Raw genomic sequence first — 13,543 nt, forward strand, 5'->3', positions numbered from 1 at the left:
GTGGAATGATCCAAATACTAGGAAATTTTGGATTTGGGTCTAAATAATTGAAGATATTTTGGGGACCTCGTAATTTGTTACTCGTACCTTATTTTGCACCGAATAAATCAATCTAGAATTTGGCAGTGTGTTTATCCAATTATCTATTCCAAGGTGGCTCCACCTTAGACATCCATTAAATGTTTTAAAATGTGTATGTCAAATAGCTGTATTTTTTATTTTTTACTAAAATTAGAAGGGTTCTATCCAAAAAAAATATATATGGTTAAGTTTGATGGATTTTTAAGGTACTCCCTCCGTTTGCACCAAAAAAAAAATATATGGTAGTATTAAGAAAATAAGATAGTGAGAAATAATGATTAGATGATACAAATATCAAGTATTAAGACATTAACTTAACTTTTAAAATAAGAATATTTGCATAGAAGTTCATACGGAGTAAATAATTTTGTGATCATAATTTGTAAATACACTAAATGAGAATAGTTGCATGGAAGTATGCAAATATATTGATAAATGGAGATACTTGCAAGAAAAATTTATATGTATGCGGAAAATGTGTTAAAAAACTCATATGCGAGAAATGTGTTAAAAAAAAAAAAAATTACCTAAAATATAATTAAAAACGTGACTATTAAAGGAGAACCGTAAGCAAACCTAATTTTCTTTCAAAAACTGGGGAGTAGTTTTTAATTATAACTCGAAATTGATAGATTAAATTTATTTATTCCTCATCCTCACTAGGTCAGCCCTTAGATGATACATTAATGTTAAATTTATTACATGGACAATGAAAGTAGGCCCAAAGAGGATCCGCTCATAGGCTTATGTCACTAAATCAAGGCAAAAGGAAAACAAGAAACAACACACCATATTGATAGATATTCAGCTTGTACGGGGTAATTAATATTTATGGCAAGTTTACACCGACATCGACACATACTAGACACCAATATTAATTAACACGTCTTTATGTTTGAAAATTATAAAGTGATTAAATCTTGGGTTAAATCTTTATATTTCATATTTAGGATTTTTAAATTGTGTGCTACATGTAATTTAAATTGGATGCTTAAAGGCAAATTGAATGATTTCACCCATCCAAATGAATTCACGGGGAGTATTAGGGTCCATGGTAATCATCTCGGCAAAAAAAGTTAAAATTTGTCAAAATTGAATGCTATTATCCATGTTTTTTTGAGAATTTTGGAGGTTTCGGGACCCGGTATCGGAAAGTCTTGAGACGTTAGGGGATACATCTCGGGGTCATATAATGATGTTTGGAATCATATATGACCATTATATGTTGTCATAAACGTCCGAGGTGTAGCTTGATTTTATGAAATTGTAATCGGATAAATTGACTATTTAAAGGCATATTGGATGGTTTTATCCACCCAAATGGGCTCCAGGGGGATGTAAGGGACCATGGTAAACATCTCGGCAATTTTTATTTCGGGGCGAAAAAAGGTCAAAAAATTCCAAAATTGAAGACTATTATCCACGCTTTTGAGGAATTTTGGAGGTTACGGGGCCAAGTGGCGAAAAGTGTTGAGATCCTAAGAGATAAATCTCAAGGTCACATAATGCTGTTTGGAATCATATATGACCATTATATTTTGTTATAAGTGTCCATGGTAGGCTTGAGTTCACGAAATCGATGCAAGTTGCAAACGGGTAAATTGACTGTTTAAAATCATATTGGATAGTTGCACCCACCCAAATAGACTCCCAGGGTCTATTAGGGTCCATGATAAGCATCTCGACAATTTTTAATTCCAGGTCAAAATGAGTGGAATATTCACCAAAATTGAAGGCTATTATCCACGTTTTTTGAGGGATTTTGAAGGTTACGGGTCCCGGTGGCGAAAAGTGTTGATATCCTAAGGGATACATCTCAAGGTCATATAATGACGTTTGGAACCATATATGACCATTATATATTGTCATAAATGTCCTAGGTGTAGCTTGATTTTATGAAATTAGTGCAAGTTATAATCGGATAAATTGACTGTTTGAAGGCATATTGGATGGTTTTATCCACCCAAACCGGCTCCCGGAGGATATAAGGGACCATGGTAAGCATCTCGATAATTTTTATTTGCGGGTCAAAATAAGTAGAAAATTGGCCAAAATAGAAGGATATTATCCACACTTTTTGAGGAATTTTGAAGGTTACGGGGACCGGTGGCGAAAAGTATTGAGATTATAGGGGATACATCTCAAGGTCATATATGACATTTGGAACCATATATGATTATTATATGTGGTCATAAATGTCCGAGGTGTAGCTTGATTTATGAAATCAATGCAAGTTGTAATAGGGTAAAAAGACTGTTTAAAGGCATATTGGATGGTTTTATCCACCCAAATGGGCTCCTGGGTAAGGATGGAAATTTTATATGGATATCCAGTAATCCGCTCCACCCGCTCTAATTAAATGGATGAGAACCCGACTTATACGGATGAAAGGCGGGTGGTGGATGAAACGAATGACGGATTGGGTCGGATTCGGGTGGAACTTTTAGTCATCCGTCACCCGTTTATCATCCACCCGTTTAATTTTTATAATAATAATAAAAAAATGCCCTGAAATTAAATAAACCCTAATCTAAATTTCAAGCAGCCACCTTCTTTAGTTTTCAATCTCTCTCTACAGTCTACTCTCTTTACCTTTCATTCTTTAGGCTCCACCCTCACTGACGACTCCACCTTCACCGGCGGCGACTCCACCTCCACCGGCGATTCCATCTCACCTTAGTCACCTACGACGTCCAGCGATTAAGGTATAATTTTATATTTTTTTTTTATTCTTCTAATTTCCCTATTTTAATTTGTTCTTTTGACACACCATCTATAAATCTATAATCCAAGAATCGATTCTTTTTTTTTTTTTTTCCAATCCAAGAATCGATTCTATGTTTGTGTGTTTCAATTTAACCATTTTTTTTTATTAAAGATTGTTAGTTTTTTAATATGTATTTAATTTGTACATAGTTGCATTCAAATTTTTCAAATAAGTAGTAGCTCTGAAATTTGTTTTATTTTTTCTTTTGTATTAACGTTTCTGATGTTTTCAACTTTAGATCTAAAAACTTACATTTTTTGTACTCTTGTAGGATGATGACGATTTCATGGATATTTGAAGAAAAAAAGGGACTTGATGACAAATCTCACCTCTTTGGCTCATTGCAAGTTCATTGCTAATTTGCTACTGTAATTGTGTTCTAGTCATTAGTTCATTTTTATGTTATTGACATATTTGAGTAATTTGACACCTAGTTGGTGTACTACTGTAATATTATACATTTATTGAAGGTTGTAATGCTTTTGTTTTTCGACAATAAATTATGATTTCGGTAAATTATAATTTCATTGTAAGTTTAATAGCTTTCATCCGTTTAGCATCCAGTCCACCCGTTTCACCCGCGGATGATGGGTGGATCGGATATGGATGATGGGGTAAGCGGGTGGTGGGTGGAGTGGATGGATGCGGGTGAAGGTCCATCCAATCCAAATCCGACCCGTTGCCATCCCTACTCCCGGAGGATATTAGGGACCATGGTAAGCATCTCGATAATTTTTATTTCCGAGCTAAAAGGGCAAAAAATTCCAAAATTGAAGGCTATTATTCACGCTTTTTGAGGAATTTTAGAGGTTACCAGGCCCGGTGGCAAAAATTGTAGAGATTCTAGAGGATACATCTCAAGGTCGTATAATGCCGTTTGGAACAATATATGACCATTATATGTTGTCATAAATATCCTAGGTGTAGCTTGATTTTATTAAATCAGTGCAAGTTGTTATCAGGTAAATTGACTGTTTAAAGGCATATTGGATGGTTTTATCCACCCAAATGGGCTCTCGGGGGATATTAGGGACCATGGTAAATATCTCAGCAATTTTTATTTTTGAACTAAAAAAGGTCAATAAATTCCAAAATTGAATGCTATCATCCACGCTTTTTAAGGAATTTTAGAGGTTACGGGGCTCGGTGGTGAAAAGTGTTGAGACCCTAAGGGATACATCTCAAGGTCATATAATGTCGTTTGGAACTATATGACCATTATATTTTGTCATCAGTGTTCGTCGTAGGCTTGAGTTCACGAAATCTGTGCAAGTTCCGAACGAGTAAATTAAATAGGTAAACTCAATCCAATCTTGTGGCAACCAAAGCTCCCACTCAACTTCTGAAATAATCAAGAAACACCCTTTAATTTATAATCTCCAGTTACGGATACACGTTTGAGTGCACCACAGCCATAACATCCATTGAATAAATTGAAATCAATGTTCCACTCATGTCAAAGGAATCCGCTAATATATCCGGAAGTTCTATACTTGAACTTCAAAGTAGGTCTTTAGTTTGATCATGCATCATTTATGCATATCCACGTGATTGACCGAGCATCACTACGCTCCAATAGCCCATGAAACTGCACTATCCAATCAATCTTACATGCTAGTCCATTCATTGAAATCATTTATGTCCACTTTAATGATTTCGAACTTGGAATTTAAATAATATATGAATTTAGTTCACCAGTGGGGTTTCATTCACCAGGTTATCAACCTGATGAGCCCATCAATTCATAATTATTTTGGACATTTTATTTAATTTAAAAAAACCATAATTAAATATGATTGAAACTTTGTTTCTATTGATAAACATAATTCTGCAAATTGATGTATCACTTATGTACTATGTTTTCTCAAAACATACACAACTTAAATTACATAACTTGCTTCAATTCAAGAACCTTAGTATGACTCTCATACCTTGGTCACGGAAGGGGTTTAGTAAGTAGAGTTCATGAGACATTCTCATAAACATAAATTTTGCAACTTCTAAATTTTATATTCATATTCATCTGCATACACTAAGAATTTTCCTTCGTCCTTTCGCAAGGAACGAACTTAGGAATTTCTAATTTGTATTCCAACGTTACATTGGATTACGATTGAAATCTATCATCACTTGTTTTTAAAATACGTGAATCAAATAGACGAGGAATTTTGAAGGTTACGAGGCCCGGTGGAGAAAAGTGTTGAGATCCTAAGTGATACATTTCAAGCTCATATAATTTCGTTTGGATCCATATATGACCATTAAATTTTGTCATAAGTGTCCGTGGTAGGCTTAAGTTCACGAAATCGGTGCAAGTTGCGAACGGGTAAATTGACTGTTGAAAAGCATATTGGACGGTTGCACCCTCCCAAATAGACTCCCGGGGTCTATTAGGGTCCATGGTAAACATCTCGGCAGTTTTCATTTTCGGATCAAAATACGTGGAAAATTGGCCAAAATTGAAGGCTATTATCCACGTTTTTTGAGGAATTTTGAAAGTTACAGGGACCGGTGGCGAAAAGTGTTGAGATTCTAGAAGATACATCTCAAGGTCATATAATGACGTTTGGAACCATTTATGACCATTATATGTTGTCATAGATGTCCGAGGTGTAACTTGATTTTATAAAATCAGTGCAAGTTGTAATCGGGTAAATTGTGTGTTTAAAGGCATATTGTATGGTTTTATCCATCCAAATAGGCTTGGGGAGGATATCAGGGATCATGGTAAACATCGCGGTAATTTTTATTTCCGGAGAAAAAGGTCAAAAAATTCCAAAACTAAAGGTTATCCACGCTTTTTGAGGAATTTTGAATGTTACGGGGCCCGGTGGCGAAAAGTGTTGAAATCCTAGGAGATACATCTCAAGGTCATGTGATGCCGTTTGGAACCATATATGACCATAATATGTTGTCATAAGTGTCCGTGGTAAGCTTGAGTTCACGAAATTAGTGCAAGTTGTGAACGGGTAAATTGATCGTTTAAAAGCATATTGGATGGTTGCACCCACTTAAATAGACTCCCGGGGCCTATTAGGGTCCATGGTAAGCATCTCGACAATTTTTTTTTCTGGGTCAAATAAAGTGGAAAATTGGCCAGGATTGAAGGCTATTATCTACGTTTTTTGAGGAATTTTGGAGGTTACGGGGCCCGGTGGCGAAAAGTGTTGAGATTCTAGAGGATACATCTCTAGGTCATATAATAATGTTTGGAACCATATATGACCATTATATGTTCTCATAAATGTCCAAGGTGTAGCTTGATTTTATGAAATCAGTGCAAGTTGTAATCGGGTAAATTGACTGTTTAAAGGCCGCATATTGGATGGTTTTATCCACCCAAATGGGCTCCCAGAGCATATTAGGGATCATGGTAAACATCTCGGTAATTTTTATTTTCGGGCGAAAAAAAGGTCAAAAATTCCAAAATTGAAGGCTATTATCCACGTTTTTTGAGGAATTTTGGAGGTTACGGGGCCCAGTGGCGAAAAGTGTTGAGATTCTAGAGGATACTTCTCTAGGGTATATAATGATGTTTGGAATCATATATGACCATTATATGTTGTCATAAATGTCCGAGGTGTAGTTTGATTTTATGAAATCTATGCAAGTTGTAATCTGGTAAATTGACTGTTTAAAGGCATATTGGATGGTTTTATCTACCCAAATGAGCTCTCGAAGCATATTAGGGACCATGGTAAACATCTCGGTAATATAATTTTTATTTCCGAGCAAAAAAAGGTCAAAAATTTCAAAATTGAAGGTTATTATCCACGCTTTTTGATGGATTTTGGAGGTTACGGGGCCTGGTGGCGAAAAGTGTTGAGATCATAGGGGATACATCTGAAGGTCATATAATGCCGTTTGAAACCATATATGACCATTATATGTTGTCACAATTGTCGGTGGTAGGCTTTAGTTCACGAAATCGGTGCAAGTTGTGAACGAGTAAATTGACCGTTTAAAAGCATATTGGATGGTTGCACCTACCCAAATAGAATCCCGGGGTCTATTAGAGTCCATGGTAAGCATCTCGACAATTTTATTTCTGGGTCAAAATAAGTGGAAAATTGGCCAAAATTGAAGACTATAATATACGATATCGGGTTAGTTTTGACATTTTTTCAAAAAATGAATTGAATGTTTTGGATGACTGCTGGGGTCATATAAAGAGGTTTGAAACCATAAGACACCGATTAAGATGTCCATAAAGTACTTAGAATGAGTTTTGACTCTATTTTAAAATTCATGAATATAGTGATGTCATATAAGTGTAATAACATGATGTGTTTTGACTATAATGATATCATATAAGTATATTGAAATGATGTGATTTAACTATAATGATGTCATGAAAGTATATATGTGACTGGACTATAATGATGTCATATTATGTCTAATGATGTGATGTCCTAATATGGCATAACTTGACATTAATAATGTCATAAAAGTATAATTATGCTATATAAGTTATGTAATATGGATAAAATAGCGATGTGATGTGATATGATTTCACAATAGTAATGGAAATGAACACATTATGATATGATGATTGATTTGACCAATAGTGACTACTCATTGTTACCATTCACATGTGTGTTGATTTGACAATAGTGAATATTTATTATTACTATTCACATGTGTGTTGACTGATATGATGTGTGATGTGTTTATGTTGAGTTGATTGATATATTTGAATAAACTATTCATGTTTGTAATGTAAGTATCATATCTTATTTCATGTAAACAATCACCAACAACCTAAACTGTCCCCCAATCACTCTGTTTTGGGGGTCAATCACCATATTTTCGGTTTCGGCCCCGAACCTCAAAAAAAGCATAATAAGGAAAGTATGGGATGTAAAAAGTGTTAAAAACCCATCCCCCTCTTATTCCGAACATTTTCCCCATCTTCTGGGCTATTTCAGCAAATTTTCAATATTTTCCAATTACCGTCTTTTTTCTCGTATTTTCTCTTTTTGGGCCCACAAAAAATATTTTTTGGAAAAATAAAAGTGTCAAAATGTAGATTAATACACAGTCTTTGGATTCCACAAAAAAAAAGGTGTTATTATCACATTTTTACAAATTATTATGACCCATCATTGTGTTACCGTCAATCGGGTCTTCACTAAAATTTTACAAGAGTTATAATATAAAGCTCTACAGGGAAAGGTGGGCAACTCAATGTTGAATAGCTACAATATAGTTATTCAATGTTGCTTTTTTCTCCGGACTCGAGTTGTGTGCATTGCCAGACGCTAGGAAGAATGCACACAAAAATCTCACCGGGGGCAAGGCGGAAAATATGATGGTGTCATAGCTTTGAGGCCGGGAATATTGACCCGGCCATATGTTTGGAACGATGCAGACGCCACCTTGAATCTATGAAGTCGATATTGTTCGTCTTGCCTTCAACTAATCGCCCCAGCGTTGACGTTGTACTTTATGTTAGTTTAGGGTGTTTTCAACTATATTTTCTTGTGATGACTTTTTGTTGTTACAAGACTCGTGGTTCGGGGATTCACTCGGCGAAGTAGTGGTACAACGCGACAACTGTTCGTTGATGGAGAATCTATGTGGGTTTGGGAATTCCGTCAGGTTGGTTGTTCATAAGAATTCCTTTTTACCCCCTAAATTTCGCATAAGCAGCTACATACCTTGCATTTTCATCTTTTTGAAAGCCCAGACTCATTCTTATGGAGTTCTATTTCAGGTGCAAAGCCTTTCCAAGCTATTTTAATATCAGCTTTTTACTTTAGGGGTTAGTTTCAGGAAATGAGAGCGTCCTAGCCTTCCTTGCCTTCCGCCTAGTTGCCCTGTCTTAGCTAGCCCTTTCAGACTAGCAGACTTGCTTTCTGGTCCTCGGATCTCATTTCAACAAACAAGAACGAGATAAACTAGAAAAATAATGTAATACTCCATATAATGAAAAAGTAGACATTTTCTAAATACATCTTGTTTAAATAAATACAATTAGATTAAAAAACCAATATGTCGATATCTAGCATTATATTATTAACTTATTATGATAACACCATCAATCTCATATTCACACATGTAAATAAATACTCCGTAAGAAGAAAAATGTTGGTGGGAAACTTGAAATGATAGTAAGGAGATCATTCAAGTTACCTACATATTCAAACGTCAAATGCACCATTCATTCATCTAGATTTCCAACGTTAGAGTCAAGGTCATGTTAGTAGGTGTAAACTCCCAAAATCTCAGGCAATGTGGCATTACTTCAGATACTCTTCTCCGTCTTTGATGGTTGCTGAATAGTTTATACACATTTTCTTCCAAGTAACGCAAATCGCCAAATTTCTTCATCAAGGTTAATGTTCAGAATTGTACAACACTATTGTATAGATTAGTACAAAATAAGGCGTATAAATTATGGTCAATCCTTTGATCAACAACCGGTCTCATATAGTTAGCCATTTTACTAATCACTAAGAATAGTTGCACAATATATACACAGAACAGAATAAACTAAGTTATCTCAACATTACAACGTAAAGGCTGAGACTACATTGCTCAGAGCAAAAATACTCAGCTACAACAACCCAAACTAGAATGATTTCCCATGTAGCTGTGATACCATGAGACAATAAAACACAGCACCACAACATCAAACTTCGACATAGATTAAGCAGCAGAAGTTGAATCAAATAATGACACAAACACGAGAAGTAGTATACTGACTAGAGAATGGCCTAGGTCACCAAGGGAAAAAGAATCTTCTCTATAAACACATTCCAACATTTGTGTATCTGTATCGCAAAAGTAGCTTCTGTGGTAACATTACCAGTGACTTCCTCTAACGCAAAAGAAGAGGAAGTATTATAGTTTAATCAACTTGATTATATCAGTTTTTTATACGCAGTGTCAACAGTTACACATGTACCATTGGCTAGAGTTGCTTACTGGAGTAGCCAGTCCGTATTCCGCTTACCTGTTTCAACAATAATACTAACATAAATTGGGGAGAAAACAGAAGACATAGACACAGAGAGTAGATAGTTAAATACTACAAATGAGAATAATTGTTTGTAAATAATATTCCTAGTACTTTTATTTAATGAGCTATCACATGGAAGTGATGAAACAGCCTAGCCTGTATATTATTAGCCACTTGCCAACTTCATCAACCAGGCAAAACAGATTTTTATACATTAATTTATCCATCTTCAACTTAGGTAAGATCATTTCTTGCTTGTTCTGAATATGTAAGGAAATAGCAGCATCTAAGATCCTTCGTACTAATTTAGGCTACGCCCGGTTAGGTTGCATGCATGTGCTAATTTCGGAGCACAGTGATGGATGCTTGTGAAGACTAAGATCTTACATAGGAATACTAAACTTAATCAATAGCTTTATTAAGAATTATAGGAGATGTTAAAAATAGAAACAGAGAACATAGCAAATTACCTTTAAACTACCAAATGGAATACTGATGACCATTCACTATGTCAAGCAACATTACGTACACTCCTTAATACTCTGCTAGTTGATACATCTGTAGCACCCCTTGAATCACCATGCATGTCAGCCAAAGGATTCACGATAACTCCACCAGGACCCCGGAGACTAAACCTCCGATTCTCAAGTCCGATTGTATCGCCAGGCCTCTTATCAGCCATAGTACGCATAGCAGAAACTGAAGTTGTGGTGCCACCAAAAGAAAACCGTGAGGTTGAGCAACGACCATCAGGTCTCCTCCAAAACTTAGAGCTCAAAAAATCCGGACCAGGCAGCAAACAACATGAGCTGCTCCTTGTGGCTTCGGCAGAGGACATCCTTGCAGTTGACATGGCCAAGTCATAGGATATATCATCCAAGGCCATTTCTAGGCCATGCACACGAGTCTCAAGAGTACGCATACCATCCTGTGAGCTTCCAATAAATTTCTGGTTCGGTTTAAAAAAATAAAATCAATATTAGCACAAGAATTATGGTTTAGTTGAATAAGGAAAAGGGGAGATTGATAAGAGCAAAGGCTAATAAAACAAATCACAGGAAAGTAGGATAGAATTAATCTATAAAATTAAAGATCCTTTTTGTTGAATGTCGGTGAGAAAAATACAAATAGGTAAGCAATAATCCAAGAATCACCTGAAGGACATCCATCAAACTGGACTGCTGGCTTTCAATTTGAACAAGCTGCTTACGGATAAGAGAAAGATCCTCAAAGTCTTTGTGGTGTTTACAAACATCTGCGGCGGTATTGCTAACAGTTACAGTAGCTTCAGAATCATCCTCAGGATATGGCATCACTCGAGAACCAGAATTCTTGCTAAAAAGACCTCGCTTAGTTTCATGCCTAGATTGTCTGACATCTGCTCTTCGTAAAACACCATCATCATCTCCCACTGAATTTTCTCCATAAGCCGGAGTACCAGATGAACCATAATGATCAGTAGCATCAGTGTTCACATCAGAAGACTTCTTGCAATCAAGCTTCCTGAAAACCGGTGGGCTTGACCTCTTCCCTGTAACATCAGGAGCACCTCTGTTTCTAGCCGTGGTTTTCAAAGCACTATCAGATGGGGATGATTTCCTAAGTGGAAAACGTTTTCTGCTTGTTTGAGGAGTGTTATTAGAGTCAACTGCACTAGAAATCTTAGATCGGCCAGGATATCGTCCATCACTAGCATTTTCTGTTATCATATCAATCAAAACCCATCAGAACGATGAAGGTACAAACACGCTAAAGACTCGATCATAAAACAAAATTACAGGAATGAATATGAGCATTGTCAATAATCCAAGTTTAGACATGTAAATCAGAATGATAAACAAATTGAGGTAAAAGAAGCATCTTCTTCAATTCAAAGCAATTGTACATCCAAAATCCATCCATCTTTTAATCTTGCATAATAATGTAATAGTATTACAAATTTAACAATGATAGATAAACCCCTAAAGACTAAATTCCTTAAACTATGGTTACTTAGATCAATATCATCACATAACTTCCAACATAATCCTATAATGAAGGTGCAAGTTAACTCAATTCGAAGCAATAAACCCGGAATCAAATCCCGTCTACATAATTGTCCTTGTCCTTCGTGGCTCTCTATACACCGAATCGAATCAATTCACTTTAAAAATAATCTACTCTCATCTCACTTATTGAATCACATATTCATCCAAATTTGGATTTCAAATTTAATCAAAAACTACACTAAAAAACAATTCAAAGAGAGAGAAAAACAGGAAATCTGACCTCTGGAAGATTCTTGAGAATTAGGAGGCGGTGATCCATCATCAAAAACATCAGGAACTTCATTCCAAACTTCTAACGCCTGATTCATCGATTCTCTAACCGCTTTCACCTGCAAAAAAAAAAAACAAACTCCATTATTAAATTAAAATCAAACATTCATCAAAATCGAATCAAATTAATCCAACAATTTTCTATTATTAAATCTAAAATTAATCAACCTTATCAAATTTTCTGGATTCAATGATCTTCAAGCAAGAAACCTTCATCTCCGACAAATTTTCTCTCTCCACCATTGCAATCTCCTTCAACGCATCAGCAGCCGCTTTCCTAGCAGCCCAATCCTCCGATTTCAAAAACTCAACAAAACAATTAACCAAATCTCTCAACAAATTACAATTCCCAATCTCACAAACCCTAATCGAACTCTTCATCAACAAAATCAACGACGATTTCGCCTTAAACCCGTCACATTTCACCAACTTCATCCACTTCGGCAACACCTTCATCAACTGCGACGTCTCCACCGCCGGAGACGCCTCAATGGCGGATGACAAACACATGGCAGCCGCCGATTGGGCCCCGAACTCCTGCTCGGAGGAGAGAGAATCAGCGAGAGGTTTGAAAATGGAGGAGAGAGAATTGCTGACGTGGCGAGCAAATGAGGCGGTGGTTACAGCGGCGGAAGATCGGACGGCGGAGTCAGGGTCCCGGAGACGGCGAACGACGGCGGAGATGAGTTTAGGGAGGTGAGGAGACAAGGAGACGCCATGGAAGGAGGAGAGAGAAGCAAGGAGTTTGAGGGAGGAGACACGAACGGCGGAACGGTCGGCGGCTGACGTGGAGGAGAGAGAATTGATGAAGAGTGAGAATGTTTCAGTGGTGAGTGTCGGAATGATGGACTCTAACTCCGACACTGCTTGCGGGAGTGTGTCTCTGTCGGAGAGTTTTGTCATGCACGTGAGTACTCGGTGCCGGAGATCACGTGACATTGTTGCCGCCGATTGTTTCGGCGCCATTTATAGGGATTGAGGGTAAAATTGGAATTTAGTTTTTAATTTTTAGAGTGGAGGTGGTTGAGGCGGTGGCGCGGTGGGGGATTGCGGTGGCATTGGTGGAGGAGGGAGGAGAGAGAAAGTGGGGTGTGTTTTTATTTGGGGGTAAGGTGGAAAGTGGAGTTTTTGGGGGGTTTTTAAACTGTAAAGAGAGGAAATGGAGTTGTCAGTTGGAGTCATGTGTATGCAGTGAAACGATGTCGTTTTGGGGAGATTTTGGGTTTTTGACTGTAAAATGTGGGTTTATTATGGTAGTGGGTAGTTATTGATTATGTGAGTCTTTGGTGAGAATTTTTTGTGTTTGTTTGTTTTACAAGTTTTGATTATTGTTGCCATTTGCTAAAGAAGAATGTTCAATGTAGATGAAATACAAATTGCCGTTATTCTAAACGGTGCGTTCAAAAAAGGTGG

At 36.7% G+C, this 13,543-nt stretch overlaps 1 protein-coding gene across 1 annotated transcript; it reads right to left on the reverse strand.

Moving 5' to 3' along the window:
- Nucleotides 1–9,199: 9,199 nt before the first annotated feature.
- LOC145598971 (TORTIFOLIA1-like protein 3) lies at nucleotides 9,200–13,247 on the reverse strand. The gene is made up of 5 exons (XM_081655371.1): nucleotides 12,299–13,247; nucleotides 12,081–12,189; nucleotides 10,967–11,511; nucleotides 10,283–10,761; nucleotides 9,200–9,806 (listed from the first exon to the last, which is right to left on the reverse strand). The coding sequence occupies exons 1-4, from the start codon at nucleotides 13,094–13,096 to the stop codon at nucleotides 10,324–10,326; spliced, it is 1,890 nt and encodes a 629-aa protein (XP_081511497.1). The 5' UTR covers nucleotides 13,097–13,247; the 3' UTR covers nucleotides 9,200–9,806; nucleotides 10,283–10,323.
- Between the last annotated feature and the right edge of the window lie 296 nt (nucleotides 13,248–13,543).

Source organism: Chenopodium album, chromosome 20 (genome assembly GCF_948465745.1).
Source record: "Chenopodium album chromosome 20, dcCheAlbu1.1, whole genome shotgun sequence".
Taxonomy (NCBI): Eukaryota; Viridiplantae; Streptophyta; class Magnoliopsida; order Caryophyllales; family Amaranthaceae; genus Chenopodium; species Chenopodium album.

Excerpts from the sequence above, each read along its gene's own strand:
- LOC145598971 (XM_081655371.1), bottom strand. The coding sequence starts at position 13,096 with ATGGCGCCGAAACAATCGGCGGCAACAATGTCACGTGATCTCCGGCAC. Across the intron at positions 11,512-12,080 it reads TTCTCAAGAATCTTCCAGAG|AAAATGCTAGTGATGGACGA; the intron begins GTCAGATTTCCT and ends ATATGATAACAG. Across the intron at positions 10,762-10,966 it reads GTTTGATGGATGTCCTTCAG|AAATTTATTGGAAGCTCACA; the intron begins GTGATTCTTGGA and ends AAACCGAACCAG.